The 18,114-nt window shown below is 70.6% G+C and overlaps 5 protein-coding genes across 6 annotated transcripts; 2 read left to right on the top strand and 3 right to left on the bottom strand.

Annotated features, from left to right (window-relative positions):
* Window positions 1-552: 552 nt before the first annotated feature.
* Window positions 553-2,803, bottom strand: FKBPL (FKBP prolyl isomerase like). Of its 2 annotated transcripts, none has more exons than XM_049792905.1 (2): window positions 2,717-2,803; window positions 553-2,337 (listed from the first exon to the last, which is right to left on the bottom strand). In XM_049792905.1, exon 2 carries the CDS (start codon window positions 2,299-2,301, stop codon window positions 652-654), a length of 1,650 nt encoding a protein of 549 aa, XP_049648862.1. In that variant the 5' UTR covers window positions 2,302-2,337; window positions 2,717-2,803; the 3' UTR covers window positions 553-651. The 2 variants fall into 2 exon arrangements, with proteins under 2 accessions (XP_049648862.1, XP_049648861.1); XM_049792904.1 differs by lacking the exon at window positions 2,717-2,803 and adding an exon at window positions 2,485-2,615.
* A 68-nt stretch (window positions 2,804-2,871) lies between these two features.
* ATF6B (activating transcription factor 6 beta) lies at window positions 2,872-8,975 on the top strand. Its single transcript, XM_049792834.1, has 16 exons — window positions 2,872-3,041; window positions 3,371-3,447; window positions 3,557-3,638; window positions 3,889-3,980; window positions 4,063-4,135; window positions 4,209-4,391; window positions 4,629-4,801; window positions 5,028-5,213; window positions 5,821-5,912; window positions 5,982-6,152; window positions 6,597-6,689; window positions 6,918-7,005; window positions 7,320-7,393; window positions 7,574-7,682; window positions 7,771-7,855; window positions 8,375-8,975. The coding sequence occupies exons 1-16, from the start codon at window positions 2,957-2,959 to the stop codon at window positions 8,551-8,553; spliced, it is 1,842 nt and encodes a 613-aa protein (XP_049648791.1). The 5' UTR covers window positions 2,872-2,956; the 3' UTR covers window positions 8,554-8,975.
* Window positions 8,976-9,051: 76 nt separating this feature from the next.
* RNF5 (ring finger protein 5) lies at window positions 9,052-12,052 on the bottom strand. Its single transcript, XM_049793095.1, has 6 exons — window positions 11,364-12,052; window positions 10,898-10,916; window positions 10,543-10,643; window positions 10,036-10,090; window positions 9,599-9,704; window positions 9,052-9,358 (listed from the first exon to the last, which is right to left on the bottom strand). Exons 1-6 carry the CDS (start codon window positions 11,489-11,491, stop codon window positions 9,270-9,272), a joined length of 498 nt encoding a protein of 165 aa, XP_049649052.1. The 5' UTR covers window positions 11,492-12,052; the 3' UTR covers window positions 9,052-9,269.
* Window positions 11,916-15,780, top strand: AGPAT1 (1-acylglycerol-3-phosphate O-acyltransferase 1). The gene is given in 8 exon segments (XM_049793006.1): window positions 11,916-11,960; window positions 11,962-12,127; window positions 12,697-12,886; window positions 13,038-13,171; window positions 13,640-13,815; window positions 14,025-14,120; window positions 14,194-14,266; window positions 14,710-15,780. Coding segments are annotated over 8 exon segments (1,026 nt in total). The 5' UTR covers window positions 11,916-11,930; the 3' UTR covers window positions 14,871-15,780.
* On the bottom strand, window positions 15,677-17,672 carry EGFL8 (EGF like domain multiple 8). The gene is made up of 6 exons (XM_049793100.1): window positions 17,592-17,672; window positions 17,232-17,351; window positions 16,665-16,735; window positions 16,396-16,463; window positions 16,186-16,270; window positions 15,677-15,876 (listed from the first exon to the last, which is right to left on the bottom strand). The coding sequence occupies exons 1-6, from the start codon at window positions 17,654-17,656 to the stop codon at window positions 15,827-15,829; spliced, it is 459 nt and encodes a 152-aa protein (XP_049649057.1). The 5' UTR covers window positions 17,657-17,672; the 3' UTR covers window positions 15,677-15,826.
* Window positions 17,673-18,114: the final 442 nt, after the last annotated feature.

Raw genomic sequence — 18,114 nt, 5'->3', positions numbered from 1 at the left:
GTGGGGGGGGGTGAGCTGCTGGTGCTAACGAAGAGGGGCCATTGTTAGGGGCTCCTAATTGGAGGGGGAGCCCACAGCATCCCCCCCCCGGCCATGCTCCATCTGCCCCCACCCCCTCCCCCCAGTCAAGCATTTCTCATTAACAATCCTGTTCATTAATGGGTGTGTGGGGGGGTCATCCCCAGATCCCCCCCTCAAAGAAGCATCTCCATGACAACAGCACTCCTGGTCCTGCATCCCTGGGGCAATGGCACATCCATCCACCCCCCCCCCCCCCCATTCCCTAACGAAGCACCTGTCATTAACACTCCTGTTTATTATCAAGGGGGGGGGCCAACCCCAGACAGACCCCCACCACCCCTAAGGAAGTGCCCCTTGTTAACAGTCCTGTCTATGAACATAGGGGGACATCCCAGACCCCCCCCCCAGCATCTCCATGACAACAGCCCCTGCTGGTCCCTAAGAAGCCATCTGCTCATTAACACTGTTTATTATCAAGGAGGGGCATCCCCAGCACCCCAGCCCCCTCCCCGCCCCTACCGAAGAACCTGATCATTAACAATCCGGTTTATTATCAAGGGGGGCATCCCCAGCCCCCCAGACAGACCACCCCCACCCCAGACGAAGCGCCCCTCGTTAACACCCCTCCCCTCAGGCGAAGAGCCGACCGAGACGTCGTGCCAGGCGGGCGTCCCTCTCCCGGGCAGCCCCCCGCACCCGGCGCAGCTCCCGGCGTGCCCCGGCATGGCCGGGCTCCTCCCGCAGCACCAGCGCCAGGTCAGCGGCCGCTGCCTCCAGGTCGCTCATGGCAGCTGCAGCCAGCGCTCGCCGGAACCGGGCCTCCAGGTGCCCCGGCCGAAGGGCCAGTGCTTTGCCAGCATTGGCGGCTGCTGCTGCCGGCAGCCCCAGCCGCAGCTGGCAGAGGGCCAGCCCGGCGTGCAGCTCCGCCTTGGGCCGTGCCAGGGCGGGGGGCAATGGTGGGGCCCCCCCGGCCGCCACCGCCGCTCGCAGGGCCTGGGCATAGGCCCTGGCTGCCGGCCCCGCTGCCCCCGCCCCCAGCAACGCCGCCGCCCGCTCCTGCCGCACCAGCACCGCCCGCCAGCGCCCACCTGGCGCCTCCTCCCAGAAGGGGGGCGCGGGGGAGAAGCCCCCCAACCGCACCCCCACCGCCGCTCCCGCCCCTGTCGGCCGCAGCCGGGCCCGCTCCCCCGCCGCCATTGTCTCCAGGCAGGCATCCAGCGCCGCCGCCCACCGCCCCTCGCCGTCCCCCAGCCGCAGGGTCTGCCACCGGCCACCCCCTGCCCCTGCTGCTGCCACCCCCCACCCCGCCGCCACCCCTGCCCCAGCGGGGGTCTCCAGCCGCACACGGCAGCGGGAGCCGGGACCGGGGCGATCTAGTCCCCGGCCATGCCGCAGCACCTGTTTGGCGAAGGCAGCGTCAGGGCTGAGCCACCAGCCCGGGGGGGGCCCGGCCCCCACCCAGGGGTCTTCCTCCTCCCCCTCCCCCTCCTCGCTGTCGTCCTCGTCCTCCTCCTCCAGCTGCCCCCACCCCTCCTCCTCCTCCCCCTCCTCGGGGGCCCGCAGCCACGCCTCCTCGCGCGACCAGTCCCAGGGATCCCCCGCCCCATCGGGTGGGACCGGGAGGGGCATGTGCTCACGGGAGGGCGATGCCCCATCGGGTGGAGCCCGGAGGGCATCAGCTGGATCCCGGCGTCTCGCCCTCTCATTGGCTGGGGCTCGGAGGCCAGCGTCCTCATTAGTTGGGCCTTCAGGTCCTGCGTCCTTATTGGCTGGGATGCGTGGGACAGGTTCCTGACTGGTTGGGGCTCGCGGCACTGCATCCTCATTGATTGGGTGCCGCAGCCCTTTGGCCTCATTATTCAGGTTGCGTGGCTCTGCCTTCTCATTGGCTGCACCCTGTAGGCCAGTAGGCTCATTGGCTGGGCCCTGGTGTCCCGCAGTCTCATTGGTTGGGTCGTGGGGCCCTGTCTCTTCACTGGCTGGGCCGTGCAGGCCTCCTCTCTCCTCAATGGCTGAGTCCCCAGCCGCTTGGCTCCTCTGTAGCTGCTCATTGGCTGAGCTAGGTGGCACCTCGGACAAGCCCGGCAGCAGTGCAATCCCATTGGATGACTCCCCCATTGCGCAGGCTCCCCTGAGCTCTTCATTGGCTGGTACTGGGCTCCCTCCCTCCCCATTGGGCAAACCTCCGGGTGCTCGCTGCCCATTGGCCGGCTCCTCCGCAGCCCCATTGGCTGCTCCCCTGAGCACTGCCTCCCCATCGGCTGAATCTCCACCTTCCATTTCTTCCTCGGCCAATCGCGTTTCGCCGGCGGTGGCCTACGAGACGGGGGGGCGGAGCCTGATCAGAGGGGCCCCCGGCGTCCGCGCCCCCCCCCCCCCACCGGGGGCACCCTGGCCTCCGGGACACCCTCCCCCCCCCCCGCCCCCGCGGACCCGGCAGTCCCGGGCCGCTCCTGCTCCCACCTGGGCGAGGACTCCGGCGTCCGGCAGCCCCGCCTCCTTGCATCACATCCGGCCACGCCCCCAGCTGGGCAGCGGCCCGCCTGGGCGGGGCTGCCGTGGAGACGCCCACGTTCCCGCCCGCCCGCCCTCTCTCTCTCTTTCCGTCTCCGTCTCCGTCTCCGTCTCCGTCTCCGTCTCCTCCCTCCCTCCCTCCCTCCCTCCCTCCCTCCCCTGCGGGCGGGGCGGGTCCTACCGTGGCCGGGTCGGGGACCGAGGCAACCGGCGGTGGCTGCGGCGGCGCTGCCCCTTTAAACGCCGCCGGTGGGCGGGGGAGCTGGGGGCGGTGGGAGCGGAAGGGCCCAGCGCGCAGGCGCCGCCCGCCCCGCCCTCAGCGCGCCTGCGCGGAGGCCGGCCGGGCGAGCCGCGCTCCCATTGGTGGGCGGGCGGCGGTGCGGATTGGCAGGGGGGCGCGCGCGGCGCGGCGCGGTGGAAGATGGCGGCGCTGGCGCCGGAGCTGCTGGTGCTGAGCGACGCGGGGCGGTTCCGGGCCGACAACCTGCTGGGGGCCGAGGACTGGGGTAGGCCCGGGCTGGGCGGGGAGGGGCCTCGGCGCGGCGGGGCCGGGCGGGGGAGGGAGGGAAGGCCGCTTCCGCGTGTTGCGGGGCGGGGCGGCCCGGGCTCCGCGTGGGAGGGACTTTCGTAGGGGGCGGGGCTTGGGGAGGGGGCGGGCCCTGCCGGCGGCATTGTGTCTTGTTGGGGTAAAGGGGCGTGGCTTACAGGGGGCGTGCTCTGCATGGAGGCGGGGTTAAGGCATTTGGGTGGGGTCAGCACGCTGAGGGCGGGGTTAAGCCTCTTGGGGGCGGGGCTTTTTGTAAACATGCCGGGCCCCCCCCCCCCCCCCCCCCAGATGCTGCTCTCTACAGTTGCCTCGATGACAGGCTGGAGCCCGCCCACCTCTTCCCGTCCCTAGACCCCAACCCCATGGTAAACCCATACCCCTCTGGTGATGCCCAAGCTCCATCCCCTCCGGGTGGGGTCTTCCCAGCCCCACCCCCTGGGGGGTCCCAGACCCTCATCCCTCCCCCCACCCCAGTTCGACTGTGCCTTCGATGGGGGCGAGGCTGCCAGCCCTCCCGACCCCCCGTGGGACCAGGACCCCCCCAGCCTCTTCCCTGGTGAGTGGGGAGGGGCAGAAGGGGGGTCCTGGGGGGTTTTATGGGGGGTGTATGGTGGGCTGGAGGAGTTCATGGGATGGTGGGAGGGGATACCAGGGGCTGGGGAGGATAATGGCGAGCTGGGGGGCGATATGGGGTTGTTGGAGAGGTTCTAGTGGGGGGTGGGGGGGGTTACTGGATGCTGGGGTGGCGTTCGAGGCATGGCAGCACAGGGATCCTCACCAGTCATGTGCTCCTGATGCCCCCCCAGACCTGCAGGTGAAGTCAGAGCCAGGGTCCCCCACCTCGTCCCACTGCTCTGACTCCTCCGGTCTCTCCTCTGCCTCCGAGCCCCTGGCCTGGGTATGTCCCCCCTCACTGGTGCCCCTGCTGCCCCCTGCTGCCCCCTCTGCCCACCTCCTTCCTCTCAGCTCTGTCCCCACAGGTCCCCAGCCCCCCCGAGCTGGGGGTGAAGACAGAGCCAACCCCTCCGCTGCCCTGTACCCTCCCTGATGCCGGTAAGCTGCAGACAGACAGATGAGGGGGAATGGGGGGGTCACAACACCCCCTCTGACACCCCTAATGCCACAGCAGGGAAGGCACCGCGGGCTGTAAAGGCAGAGGGGGTCCCTCCCAGCCGCCGGACACCCCCCATCCAGCCCAAGCCCCCTGGGGGGGCCACTGGGCCTGGGGGGGCTGCCCCAAGCACCCCCCAGACTATCCTGCTGCAGCCGCTGCCTGGAGCTGCCCCCTCTCTGCCCACAGCCATCACCGGTAGGGCTGGGGGGGCTGGGGCCATGGGAGGTCAGGGTTGCTGGGGGCATCTGGGGCAACAGGGAGGAGATTCGGGGGGGCTGGGGGATCATGAGGCCATAGGAGGGAGGGGGGCTGGAGGGGCTGGGTGATGCTATGGCTGTGGGACTGGGGCTTTGGGGCTGCTGGGAGGGGCTGGGGTGATGGGGAGGTGTTTTGGGGGGCACTGGGTGAATGGGGGGCTTTGGGGATCCGCAGTGCCGGCCCCCGCGGTGCTACTGTCGCCGGCCGAGCTGCTGCTGCCAGGGCTCCTGTGCCTGCCCCACTCCGGCCGGGCGCCCCCCCGCACCCCACCCGGCCCCCCTAAGCCCGAGGCCAAGACCATCGTCCCGGCCCCTGCTCCCACTCCTCCTGGCCCCCAGGAGGTTGACGTGAGTACCCCCTGCGTGACCCCTGACCCCCACGCGAACCCGACCCCTCAATATTCCCCCCCCGAGTGTTCTCTGTCCCTCCTGGGGTGTCCCCCATCCCAGAGTGTCCCCCTTCTCCCCAAGGGATGCCCCCCTGTCTTGGGTGTCCCCTGTCATCCCGGGCATCCCCCTCTCCTGGGAGCCTTGGGGTCCCCTCCGCTGGCCCCCTGGTGACCCGCGGGTGCAGGCAAAGGTGCTGAAGCGGCAGCAGCGGATGATCAAGAACCGGGAGTCGGCATGCCAGTCTCGGCGCCGGCGCAAAGAGTACGTGCAGGGGCTGGAGGAGCGGCTGCGCCAGGCCCTGGCCGACAATGACCGCCTGCGCCGCGAGAATGGGCTCCTGCGCCGCCGCCTCGATGCCCTCCTGGGCCAGGTCTGTGGAGGGGCTGGGGGGCTGAGGGGGGTGGCCCTGCTCGGCCACGGCACAGGCTGTGCCCCCCTGCAGCCCTTGGTGGCATGGCTTGTTTCTCCCATGTTGTAGTGGTAGTCTGTGTCCCTGCATCCCGTAATGGTACAGTCTCTGACCCCCCACCCTGTAATGGTACAGCTTGTCCCCACCCCATCCCGTGATGGTACAGCCTGTACCCCCCCGCCCCGTCCATAATGGTGCAGGCTGCCCTCCCTGTTCTGTAATGGTGTAGTCTGCTCCTCTCTCGGTCCTGTAATGGTACAGCTTATCCCTGTCTTACAGCTTGTTTGCCCCCGCCCGGCCCATAATGGTAAAGTCCATTGGGGGGGCGACAGCCTGTACCATCGCAGGGCTTCGGAGGGGTGCCCCAGTGTGGGGGGAGAGCTGTGGCATGTACCGTTATGGGGGCAGGGGTGCCCCATGGCGGGTGGGGGTCGGAATGTACCATTGCAGAGGGGTTTGGGGGGCACCACTGCAGGCCGTGCAGGGCAGATCATTGTTGGGGGGTACACGAGGGCTCTCGGGCAGGTCAGCCTGACCCCCCCCCCCGTGTCCCCCCTGTGCCCCCCAGAGCTCGGAGCTGCGTCCTGTCCCAGGGCCCCGCAAGCTGGCCTGCCTCGCCGCCCTCCTCCTCTTCCTCGCCTTCAACCTGGGCCCCTTCAGGTGGGTGTCAGAAGTTGGGGGGGGGCCACCCCGCCTCCACTCCCCCCCTTAAACACACCCCTCCCGCAGCCTCTCTCAGCCGCCCCCCGCCGAACCCCGGCACCAGCCCCCCCCGCGAGGCCGCCGGCACCTCCTGGGGGTGGCTGAGGGGGAGGCCCCTGCCACCGACCTTCCCCAGACGTGGGGCCCCCCACCAGGGCCGCGCCAGGAGCCTGCTCCCCCCGGCAGGACCCCTTTCAGGTATGTGCCTCCCCCCCACCGCCGAGCACCCCTCCAGTGGCCCCCAACGCCCCCCCCCCTAAGCCCCATGGGAACCTCTGACCCCACTGGTCACCCCCCATCTAAACAGGTCCCCCCAGGCCCCAATGCAGCTCATTGCCTGCCCCCGACTCCCACGGGGCCCCCACCAGACCCCAGTGGGTCCCCCCCAACCCCAGTGGGCTTCAGCGGCTCCCCAAATCCAATGGGAGCCCCTGACCCCAATGGCCCCCCCCCCGACCCCTGTGGGACCCCCCCTGACTCTCATGGACCCCAGTAGATCCCGCCCCCCCCCCCCTCCCCCCAAACCCAGTGTTTGGCAGTGCCCCCCCCCAACCAGTGGAACCCCCTGACCCCACTGAGCCCCCCACACACCCAAATGACTCCCCCGGCCCCTCCTGACACCCCTGACCCGACCCCCCCCAGGAACGCTTCTCTGGGTGCAGTGACACTGCGGGAGCTGGACGGGCTGTTCCGGGCATCTGACTGTCGTCACTTCAACCGCACTGAGTCCCTGCGGTGCGTGGGGGGGGGCATGGGGGGGGCTGAGGGGCATGGGGGAGGTTGGGGGGGGTTGATGATAATGGAAGGATTGGGGGGAGCCAGGGTGAGCTGTGGGGAGGGTCATGGGGGGAGCAGGGCATTGTGGGTGATTTCCCAGTATGCCTAGGGCAGGAGTGGTAGGAGGGGGGTGCAGGGGGTCACCGTGAGCCCCCCTGCTCCCACTGACCCCCTAGCCCACCCCAGGCTGGCGGACGAGCTCAGCGGATGGGTCCGGCGCCACCAGATTGACCGACGGAAACCGGGGTCCCCCCCCTGGACCCCCCGCAGCCAGGTGAGTGGGGGTGGGGGCCTGGGGAGCCCCAAGGGGCTCTGGGGACCCTTGGTGGTCACTGGAGGGGTTCTCGGCGATTACTAGGGATCCCTGGGGGTGTGGAGAGTCCCCACAGGTGGCTGGGGGGGCTGGGTGGGGGTCTGGGGAGATCCTGTGGGGCTGGGGGAGGGCCTGTAGCATCCCTGGGGGGTCTTTGGGGGGTCCTGGTGCACTGGGAGGTCGTTGGGGGAATGTTTGGGGTTGGGGGTCCCTGGAAGGGTGGGTTCTGGAGGGCACTGGGGGGGTCCCTGCTCCCCCTGAACCCCCTAGGGCAGTTTCAGGCTTCGCCCCCCTGGAAGGCGCCGGCCTCCTCCCGCCTTGTCCCAGCTGCCCCCCCCCACCCTGAAAGGTGAGAGAACCCCGGAACGCGACCCCCTCAACCCCCGCCATGTATCCCCCCCACTCCTCGCACTCTCTCCCACCTCCTCCTGGACCCCCAACGCCCCCCTGCCTTTTCCACCCCACACCCATCCCTACATGTGCCCTCTCATGTCCCCCCACCACCTGAAGCCCCTCTGTGTCCTTCCAGGGCCCCCCTGGGGCAGCTCCAGCTCTACCGCCCTGACCGGGCTGAACCCCATTTCCTGGCCGCCATTGACCGCCGCGAGGACACTTTCTACGTCGTCTCCTTCCGTCGGGTATGGGGGGCTGAGGGCAATCTGGAGGGGCTCAGGGTGGTCTGCTGGAGGTCGGGGAGGGTCCCCAATGCTGTGTCCCCCTGTCCAGGACCACCTGCTGCTGCCAGCCATCAGCCACAACAAGACATCGCGGCCAAAGATGTCCCTGGTGATGCCAGCAGCCGCCCTCAACGGTGAGTGGGGACTCCCGGCCCCTTCTGTGTCCTGGGGGGGGTCCCACTGCATGTTCTCCCACTCCAATAGGGGCTTTTCTATGTTTGGGGGGGTCCCAAGGTGCTCGGGGTCCCCCCTGTGTACCCAAGGGGTCACACGTCCAAGGATGGGTGGTCCCTGGGGGGGGACTCTTGCCCCCTTGGAGGGGGGTGTCCACATTTCCTTGGGGCTCTCTGTGCTGCAGGGGTGGGGCTGGGTCATCCCCTTTTTCCTGGGGAGTTCCATTGCCTGGGGGGGGGGTGTCCCTCTTGCCCAGGGGGGCTCTCCATCGCTGAGGGGGGCCCATTGCCCCAGGGGATACCCTATTGCCCTGGGGGGCTTACAGTCAACTGCCGGGGTCCGCATCACCTGGGGCGGTCCCCTTTCTCTGGGGTTTCCTCTTTCCTTGGGGGCTTCCCTCTCGTCTTTGGGGGGTCCTGTTGTCTCTGGGGGGGTCCCTCTGCCCCGAGGGTCCCCAACTGACACCTTGCCCCCACCAGAGAGCCTGTCAGGGCGTGGGGGGGGCCTGGAGGCCATGATGCAGGTGGACTGCGAGGTGATGGACACGCGCGTCATCCACGTCCGCCGCCGGCCCCCCCCTGCCAATCGCAGCCGGGCACCTGCCCCCCCCCGCGGCCCCCGCCGCCCCCGCACCCTCTACCTGGGGGCTGGCGGGTAGCCCCGCCCCTTGGCGGCAGGCCCCGCCCCCCGGGGCTAAGCACTGTCCGTGGGAACAGCCCCGGGGCCAGGGATCAAGCTCCGCCCACTGTGGGGATGCTGAGTCACGCCCACGGAATAAGCCCGGCCTTTACGGGGACGAGCCCCACTATGCAAGGGATCAAGCTCCGCCCACCGATGTGCAAACCCCGCCTCTCTGGGCAGCAGCCCCACCCTCTGGCTCTTCTCAGGGGGTGGAACCTTCCCCACCCGGGCAAGCCCCGCCCCCACTTGAGGCCCCGCCCCCACTTGAGGCCCCGCCCTCTGCAAGCACTTACCCCAGGGAGCCCCGCCCCCTATTCTCCCTGAAAGGGGCAGGGGCCTCGTTCCGGCCACACCCCCCCGGGGCCGTTTTCTACCCGGATTAATAACAAATGGGAAAAATAAAACCGGATACTCGTCTGTGGGGGAGGGATGGGGGAACCCAGGCGTCCGGGGTGGCGGTTGGGGGACACTCCCCCCATTTGTGCTTCATTTTGGGCCCCTGAAACCCTCCGAATGCCCCAAAACAGACTCGGGGTGTGGGGTGGAGGTGCAGCTTTAATCACAGTTTGGGGGGGGCTGGGGGGCAGCAAAACCCCACGGGGGGGGCCCAGGGCCCCTGCAGCATCCGAGCGGGTTGAGGGGGGTTCTGTAGGGTCCTGGAGACCCCCTCCACCCCATGTAGCCCCCCCAGGGTCAGACGCTGAGCAGCCAGAGGAAGAAGGCGGCAGCGATGAAGAGGAAGACGGAGTCCAGCGAGCCCGCAGGGGGGTCCCCAGCATCCCCTGGGGGGGGGCACCCCAAAACCCACTGTGAGTGGGGGGAGCCCTGGTACACCCCCACTGGGAGCTGCCCAAGAACAGGATGGGAAAGGCCCCTGATCCCTGGGGGGGCGTGGGGGTTATTTGGAGCCCCCCAGGGGCCCTTGGGGGTAGTTCTTTAGTCCCAGGGAGATAGCAGGGGGTGCACAACGGGTCTTGGGGGTCCCTGGGCACAGGGAGTTTGCAGGGTCCTGGGGGACATACCTGTGCCAGTCAGAGGGGGCTGTGGGACGGTGCTGAAGAAGGCGAAAGGGAATGCTCCGAAGCCGAAGGCCACGTGGAAGCTGCTGCTGGGGCCGGCAGGGGGCACCTGGGGGGGGGCGGGGGGGGGGACGGACAGGGACATGTTAGGGGGCTGCATTACTGGGGGACACACACGGGGGAGTTGAGGGGTGGTGGGGTACTGTGGGGGTGGGCAGGCACAGGGCAGTTGTGGGGTGGTGTCAGGGGTGGGAGGGTGTACTGGAGGGGGCATGTGGGGGGCTGCATCACCTGGGGGGTACTGGGGAGGAGTTACTGTGGCACTTGGGGGGCTTTGGGGGCCTCAGAAACGGGGCAGGGGGCTGGGATGTGTGGAGGGGCTGCTGTGGGCCAGTGGGATTGGGGGAGAGGGGATGCTGTGGGGTCCGACAGTCACTTACCCCCTGGGTCTCGGGCTCTGGGCGCTGTCCCCGGGGTCGGGGGGGTGTCTCCAGCCTGGGGGGGGTGGGGGGTGGGGGACGTGAGGGGGGGACAGGCCCTCTGCACCCCATAGCACTGCCTTGTAGCCCCTATAGCCCCCCCAGCACCCACTCCTCATGCCCACTCCACAGCATCCAACCCACCTGCCACCCAGGCCCCCCAAGCCTCTGCCCCACATTCACTTCCCCCCCTCCGTGCCCCCCCCCCCATAGTCCCCACAGTCCCCCCAACTCCCCATAGCCCCCCCCATGCATCACAGTGCCCAGCAGCCCACCACAAACATTCCTCCAGAGAGCCCCTGTGCCCCCCATGGATCCCCAAACCCCCCCCGGCCCGCTTACCAGGGGCTCCTGTCTTCCCACACCCAGCTCCTGTCCCACTCAGCGGGGTCTTATACCCCTCCCCAGCCCCCCTCAGCGGGGTTCCCAGCCCCCCATACCCCTCCCCAGCTCTGCCAGCCCACTCACCGGGGGTCCCGGCGGGCGCTGTCCCGCCCGTAGAGGGGTACGACGGTGTCACGGCTGATCCCAGCCCCACAGACAGCACAGCGGGGCCGCGTCAGCAGCCACTGCGGGACCCACAGCGCTGCCCCATGGCGGGAGCACCCAGCCCCACACCGGGGCACCCCCATGCCCATGGGCCAGGGCAGTCCTGGCCCCACAGCCGGGCATTCCCTGCCCCATGGCCAGGGGCCCCCTTCCCCCGAGACTGGGGACACCCCCCACCCCCAGTTTGGGCCCCCCCGGGCCCCCCGTTGGATACAGCCCGGCCCCCCCCGGGTCAAACCACCCCTGCCCTCGTGGGGGGGGGGGGGTCACTCACCTGGTGCAGGCAGGGCCAGCTGCAAAGGGGGGACCCGGCGTCAGTGCCCCACGGCCGAGCCCATCAACAGTCCTGCAGCCCACCCCCGTCCTCCACCCTACAGCTCTGCCCCAGAGCCGCCACAGCCCTCCCAGACCCTATAGCACCCATAACTCACCCCACAGCCCACCCTGTAGCCTCTCATAGCCCCACCAGAGAACCCACAGCCCCCCCATAGCTCACCCTGTGGCCCCCCCCGATAGCCCCCATGACCCCACCGTAGACCCCATAACCCCTCCATAGCTCAGTCCATAGCGCCCTATGGCCTCCCATAGCTCCCCCACAGACCCCCCCATAGCTCACCCTGTAGCCCCGCCCCCCGCCCCCGTGCCCCCTCTTCCAAGCCCCGCCCCTTACTCCGCCCCCGCCCCACGCAGGCCCGGCCCACCCTAGGCCCCGCCCCCGCCGCTCCGGCCCCGCTCCTCACCAGTACAGGTGCCCGCAGCGGCCAATCACGGCGTCGCGCGCGGGCTCCAGGCAGAGGTTGCAGGCGAAGGCGCCGCCGCGGTTTGGCCCCTCGGGGCCCCCGTCCGGCGCCCCCGCGCCCGCCGCCATCTTCCGTCTCCGCGCAGCCCCGCCTGCCCTGCTCCGCCCCAGCGCGCCCCATTGGGCGCCCCGCCCGCCAGTCACCGCCTGCCGGCTTTCCGCCCCTTCGAGGAGGGCGGTGCTCGTTTGGCGCGTCGCTGTTGGGTGCCGCGATCAGCAATCAAACCCGCTGGCCACGCCTCCCGGCAGCGGGGCGGGGGCGGCCGCTTTCCATTGGTCCCGCTCGCCGCCGCTCACGGCATCATCACGTGCGGGGCGATGCCTCCGGGGGAGGGGGCGCGATGGCCGGCGCTTGACTGGCCGCGCCGCCTTAACGGGCCGCCGCGCCGCCCAATCAGCGCGCGGGCCAGCTCCCGCCTTCCCGCTGTTCCCTTCGGGGGGCGGAACAAGATGGCGGCCGCGTTGCCGCGGCGACGCGCGGTCCCGCCCACCCCCCCCGTCCGCCGCCATGCCTGGTTGCCACGGGAACGGCGCAGGCCAGGGGGGCGGGACGCGCGGCCGGCGCGACCGGCGCTCATTGGCTATCGCAGCCGCCCGTCAGCTACGCCGCTTCCGCTGCCGCCGCCGCCGCCGCCGCCGCCGCCGCCGGGAAGCGGGAAGGGTCCGCGCCGCCGCCGCAGCCGCCGCCCCGCCTGGCCCCGCCCGGTACCGGGGAGCGGGGTTTGGGGTTGGGGCTCGGAGGGGGGGGCGCGGCGGGGCCGAGGGTCGGGGGGCGCCCGGGGGGCGCGGCGGGGGTCGGGGGGCCTGCGGGCCGGGGCGCGGCCTGCGCCGGGCCGGGCCGGGCGGGCGGTGGGGGGGGCGGCGCCGCCGCCACGCGCCCCGTGCGCCGCCCCGCGGCCCCGCCCGGCCCCGCCCGGCCCGGCGTGGGAGGGGCCCGGCCCGGGGAGGGGCGGGGGGGGGGCAGGTGCCCGTAAGCGGCGGCGACGCGGGGCTTTAGGGGCTAAAGATGGGGGGGTCGGTGTCCCGGGAGGGTGTTGGGGATCCCGCAGCGTTTTGGGGTCAGACAAATGGGGTTTGGGGCGTTGGGATCCCGGGGCGGGGGGTGGATCGGGGTCGGGCGGGGGGTGTGAGGGTCCCGGCAGGGCCGGGGAGGGTGTCTGGGGGTCCGGGCGGCGTCCGGATGGGGGGGTCTGGGCGTCCCGGCAGGGTCTGGGGGGGGCGGGCCCGGGGGTCCCGCGGGCTCCGGTGCCCGCCCTGAGCCCCGCCGCCCGCAGGCGCCATGGAGGTGACGGTGGGGACGGCGGCGCTGGCGCTGGCGCTGCTGCTGCTGCCGGTGCTGTACGAGCGCAGCGGCTCCTTCCGCTTCTTCTGCAAGATGGGCTTCTACAACGGGTGGATCCTGCTGCTGGCGCTGGTGGCCATCCCGCTCTGCGCCCTGCGCGGCCGCGACGTTGAGAACATGAAGTAGGGATGGCGGGGGGACGCGCGGATGGGGACGCGGGGGGGACGCAGGGCTGGGCCACCCCCTTTGCCTCCTGCGGTCCCGGGACGTGAAACTCGGGGGGACGCGGGGCGGTGTGTGGGGCGTGTCCCGTCACCCCGTGTCCCCGGCCAGGATCATCCGGGGGCTGATGCAGCACGTGAAGCACCTCTACGGGATCCGGATGGCGGTTCGGGGTGCCCAGCACTTCCCCCCCCGGCAGCCCTACGTCGTCGTCAGCAACCACCAGAGCTCCCTCGACCTGCTGGGTACGCCCGCCCCACGGCGCTGCCCCACGGCGCTGCCCCACAGGCCTGTCCCGTGTCCCCTGTGCCCCTACCTCATTGTCAGCAACCACCAGAGCTCCTTCGACCTGCCGGGTATACCCGCCCCACGGCGCTGCCGCACGGCCTGGCCCCTAGTTTTGCCCCCGGCCCCCTAGCAGCCTCCTGTGCCATGGGCACTGTTCGACCCCTGCTGCTGAGCCCCAGCCCCGCAGCTGACGCGGCCCCCAGGGGTGCTGGAGGCGCTGCTGGAGCGGCGTGTGCATGTAGCCACCGTCCAGCCCTATAGCTTACCCCAAGCTTACCCCTATAGCTTGGCCCCCAAGCTAACACTGCTCCCAGGGATGACAGAGGTGCTGCTGCTGAATCAGTGTGTGCCCATAGCCACCCCCCAGCCCCGTAGGCCCCCTGCCTTGGCCCCACAGCCGCCCCCTGGCTAATGCCAGCCCCCAGGGATGATGGAGGTGCTGCCGGACCGCTGTGTGCCCATCGCCAAGCGGGAGCTGCTCTACATGGGGGCCGTGGGGGTGGCTTGCTGGCTCGGCGGCATCATCTTCATCGACCGCAAGCGGACGCACGACGCCATCAGCGTCATGGCCGAGGCCGCCCACACCATGCTTAGCCAGGACGTGAGTGGGGCACCAGGGGGCTGCTGGGGGGGCCTTACGCCATGCTCTGCATCCTGCCTGGGGCTGCTGTGGGGCAGCCCCAGTTGACCCCATAGTGATCTGGGGCAGCCCCAGCTCACTGTGGGGCAGTACTGGCTGCCCCCCCCCCCCCCCCCTTGCTGTGGGGCACCCCCGGTCTCGCCGTGGGACAGCCCCTCATCTCCCCCCAGGTCCGAGTGTGGGTCTTCCCTGAGGGGACACGCAACCACAGCGGCTCCATGCTGCCCTTCAAGCGGGGCGCCTTCCACCTTGCCGTCCAGGCACAGGTAGGGGGGCTGCCGTGGGGCGGCTGTGGGGTGGCCGTGGGGCAGCACCCTTCAACCCTCGCCTGCCCGCCAGGTCCCTGTCGTCCCCATTGTCATCTCCTCCTACCAGCACTTCTACAGCAAGCGGGAGCGGAGGTTCACAGCCGGTGAGGGGCTGGGGACCCGGGTCTGGGGGGAGCGTGGGGCACATGGGGAGTCAGGGGGGTCCATGGAGGGGGGCTGAGGGGATACATGGGGCTAGGGGGAATCTGGGGATATGTGGATGGTGGGCTGGGGGGGCATACGTGGGGCTGGGGGGGGTATTGGGTCATGTGGGGAGTCTAGGGGGTAGCTGGAGGGGTGGCTGGGGGGCACATGGGAGCTCTGCGGGGGGGATACCTGTGGGTGTGAGGGGTGCGTGGGGTACGTGGGAGGAGGTTTGGGGGTGCTACTGGGGGGCTGTGGACACATGGGGGAGCTGTGGGGTACATGAAGGAGGCTGTCTGGGGCCCCTGGGGGTTTGCTGCATATGCAGGGGGGGCCTGCATCCAGGGGGGTCCAGGTGGGCTGTGGGGCAGCCATGGGGCGCCCCCCGACCCTCCGCCCCCAGGGCAGTGCGTGATCCAGGTGCTGCCCCCGCTACCCACCCGGGGGCTGGGCCCGGCTGACGTCCCGGCGCTCACCGAGCGGGTCCGCACCGCCATGCTGGAGGCCTTCGAGGCGCTCTCGGCCGAGCTGCGCCCCACGGCGCCGCCCCCCGCCCCCCAGTGACCCGCCCCGCCCCACGGCCGCCCGCTGCCCCACGGCGCTGCCCAGCCCCACGGTGGTGGGACGGGGGCTGACCCTCACGTGGAACGTGGACTGACCCACAAGTGGGGCATGGGCTGACCCACGCGTAGAACGTGGACGGACCCACAAGTGGGCCACGGGCTGACCCACGAGTAGGACATGGACCGACCCATGCCGGGGCACAGAGCAACCCTTGGCGGGACCTATAGGAAAAATGTGGCCTGATCCACGGTGGGAGCATGGAGTGACCCACAGCGGGACTTAGAGGAAGAATGGGGCACGGACTGACCCCCAAGTGGGGCATGGAGCGACCCACAGCGGGACCCATGGAAACGCATGGATTGAGCCATGGTGGGAGCTGTAGGAGGAGCTCGGTCAGACCCGCGGCAGGACACGCAGCGGGGACCCGGTGTGACCCACGGCGGGATCCACAGAAGGCTCATGCAGTGACCCATAGCGGGACCATGGTATGACACACAGCGGGACCCCCACAGACCAACTCACTCCAGTCCCCCGTGTATGGGGGGGCCCCACGGACTGACCCACTCCAGACCCCCATGTGGGCAAGGGGGATACCCACAGACTGGCCCACTCCAGACCCCCACACGGGGGTCACAGGGACTGACCCATGGCTCCTGGGGGGGCACAGGGCTGACCCCCCTCAATGGCCAGTGCCATTTGGGGACTGGGGGGGTCCCAGGCTGTGGGGCAGCGTGGCGGGGCAGGTGCTGATTGGTTGTCAGAGCAGACCCCGATCCCTTTTTAAGGGGTGATGCCGTGTATTTATTGGGGGGGGGGGGGGGGGGGCGCGGATTTTGCCAAATTTTCCTCCTGCCCCCGGCTTGGAGACCCCCCGCTTTTAATAAACCCCCCCAGTTGTGGCGCCTCATGATATCACGGTGGTTGAGTGATTATGTCATCGGGGAGTGGGAATGATGTCAGTGGCGGGTCTTGTACCCGAAGCCATTCTTCCCGCCCCCACAGTCACCTGGGGGGGGGGACACGGGGGTTAGGATGAGGACAGGGGGTCTCGGGATGATTTGGGGGAGGTCCCTATGTAGCCGTGGGGTCCCTGGGGTAGTTCTATAGGAGTCTTTTTGGGGTCCTGGAGGGTTTTGGGAGCTTTTGAAGGGTCATGGGGGTCTTATGGGGCCTCTTGGGGTGCCCCTGGGGGTCATGGGGTGCCATAGGGGTCCCAGGTGCTCCTGGGGGGGCGTGGGAGCCCTGTGAGGGGTCGCAGGGGTGTGGGCTGAGCCAGGGGGCCCCCTCGTCCCTTGAGGGGGGGGGGGGCACTCACAGGCCCCTAGTCGCTCCTCCAGGTCCATCAGCTGCTCCCCCAAAGCCTCCACCCGGTCCAGGTACCGCAGGGGCCCCCCCAGCGCCTGCCCCATACACAGGGGGTCAGGGGGGGCCCCGAGTACCCCCTCCCACTGGGGGGTGGGCGCTCCTCCAGCACCCGCTTATGGGGTATGGGGGCCCCCAAACCCCCCGCTCCCCCCGGCCCCACCTGCTCCAGCACCTCCATCCGCTCCTGCAGCACCTTCAGGTGGGCCGAGAGGGGCTCCGGGGCGGGCGCTGGGGGGGACAGGTAACCCCATGGAACCCAGGCATCTGGGAACCCCGCTGCCCCACTGGCTGTCTGGGGGGTCCCCACTCCACACCCCCTCCCCCCACCATGGACCCAGGGGTCCCCACTCCCCGCCCCCCCCCCCCCCCCCCAGAAGACCCAGGGTCCGGCCCCATCTCCGAACCCCCCCACCCCGACCCCCGGCTCACCCTGCTGGCAGATGAGGCCAGGCCGCAGCACCCGCTGCTCCACCCGCCGTGAGGCCACCCGGTACGTGGTGCTGCGGGTGCCCACCCGTGCAGGACTCGGGCATCTGTCCGGGACCCCCACCGCGGGGACCCAGGTGCCCCGGAACCGCCCCCCCCGCCAGGACCCACAGGCAGCCAGACCCCCGCCCCGTAGGGACCCAGGTGTCTCTGCTGCCTCCCAGGGGACCCAGGTGCCTGGGACCCCCACCCCCAGGGACTCCACCAGGGGCTCCCGCTCCTAGGACTGAGCCCTGCTCCCCCCATGGGGACCCAGGCGTCCAGCGTCCAGCCCCCTCCCCCCCCACCATGGGGACCCCGTGTCCAGCCCCCCCCCCATAGGACCCAGGCATCCAGGACCCCCCACCCCAAGGACCCAGGTCTCCAGACCCCACCCCACAGGGACCCCCGTGGGGCTCTTCCTCCCCCCCTCCCAGGGTCCCTGGTGCCCACACACCCCCGCCATGGGGACCCCTGTGCCCAGCTCCCTCCTCCCAGGGGACCCTAGTGCCCAGCCCCCCAGGGGGGTACCGGTAGGTGCTGCAGACGCGGCCCCCGCAGAGGGTCAGGTAGGGCCGGTGCTGAGCCTGGGCGAAGGTCTCGCTGTGGAGCTGGGGAACCCACTGCAGGTGGCGGGTGCAGCCCCCCCTGCTGTGGGGCGGATCAGTGGGGCACCCCACGGGGGACCTCCCCTGCCCCTGGGAACTCCCAGGGACCCCCAGGATGCTCCAGAGGGGTTTCCTGGGACTCTACCGCTCCCCAGGGATCCTCCTACCCCATAGACTCCCTCAGGCATCACCCCACCCCGAAGGACCCCCAGCTCCTCTGCCCTATGGCCATCACCCAGCCCTTCCCTGTCCCCCCAGCCCCCCCCCCCCCCGAGCCCCTCACCTCTCCAGGGCCCCCCCCAGCAGTGCGACCCCCAGGGCAGCCCCCCACAGCAGGGTGGCCAGCATGCTTCGGCAGCGGGGACCCAGGCGTCTGGGAGTGCCCGGCCCCCCCCCCCCGGGGACCCAGGCGTCCGGGTGGCCCCCTCTCCCCACCCCATCCCCCCCGCCCCACAAAGGCCCCTTGTCCCGATGGGGACGGGGACGTCTGCGGGGGTGGCACAGGCGCTGCTTTGTGCTGGTCCCGACGGCCCCCCCCCCCCCCCCCCCCCGGAGCCGAGGGGCCCCCAGGCCCTATGGGGCACAGGGAGAGCGTGGGGCATTGCCGTGGGGCACGGGGGGCGGGGGGGGGGCACAGGGCATCACCGTGGGGTGGGGGATGCAGGGACACCCCGTGGCGTGGGTGGGGGTGTGGCACATCACTGCGGGGGGCACAGGCGTCCCCATGGGATGGGGGGATGTGGCTGTGGGGTTTGGTCTCCGGGTTGAAGCGATGGGGATGGGGGCGGGACTGAGATGTTTTGGGC

This window comes from Accipiter gentilis, chromosome 36 (genome assembly GCF_929443795.1).
Source record: "Accipiter gentilis chromosome 36, bAccGen1.1, whole genome shotgun sequence".
In the NCBI taxonomy this organism is placed as follows: Eukaryota; Metazoa; Chordata; class Aves; order Accipitriformes; family Accipitridae; genus Astur; species Astur gentilis.
The sequence above is the reverse complement of the archived record's forward strand: the minus strand, read 5'-3'. Positions and strand labels throughout refer to the sequence as shown.

Bases quoted from the DNA above. Each gene is read 5' to 3' on its own strand.
- FKBPL (XM_049792905.1), bottom strand. From the start codon at position 2,301: ATGGAAGGTGGAGATTCAGCCGATGGGGAGGCAGTGCTCAGGGGAGCA.
- ATF6B (XM_049792834.1), top strand. From the start codon at position 2,957: ATGGCGGCGCTGGCGCCGGAGCTGCTGGTGCTGAGCGACGCGGGGCGG. The intron at 4,136-4,208 runs GTAAGCTGCAGA...CTAATGCCACAG, and splicing joins CTGTACCCTCCCTGATGCCG to CAGGGAAGGCACCGCGGGCT. The intron at 6,690-6,917 runs GTGCGTGGGGGG...AGCCCACCCCAG, and splicing joins AACCGCACTGAGTCCCTGCG to GCTGGCGGACGAGCTCAGCG.
- RNF5 (XM_049793095.1), bottom strand. From the start codon at position 11,491: ATGGCGGCGGGCGCGGGGGCGCCGGACGGGGGCCCCGAGGGGCCAAAC. The intron at 9,705-10,035 runs GTAAGTGACTGT...GCCCCCCCCCAG, and splicing joins CAGAGCCCGAGACCCAGGGG to GTGCCCCCTGCCGGCCCCAG. The intron at 9,359-9,598 runs GTATGTCCCCCA...GCCCCCCCCCAG, and splicing joins GCCCCCTCTGACTGGCACAG to GGGATGCTGGGGACCCCCCT.
- EGFL8 (XM_049793100.1), bottom strand. From the start codon at position 17,656: ATGCTGGCCACCCTGCTGTGGGGGGCTGCCCTGGGGGTCGCACTGCTG. The intron at 17,352-17,591 runs GTGAGGGGCTCG...TCCGCCCCACAG, and splicing joins CTGGGGGGGGCCCTGGAGAG to CAGGGGGGGCTGCACCCGCC. The intron at 15,877-16,185 runs GTGAGTGCCCCC...CCCCCCCCCCAG, and splicing joins GGAGGAGCGACTAGGGGCCT to GTGACTGTGGGGGCGGGAAG.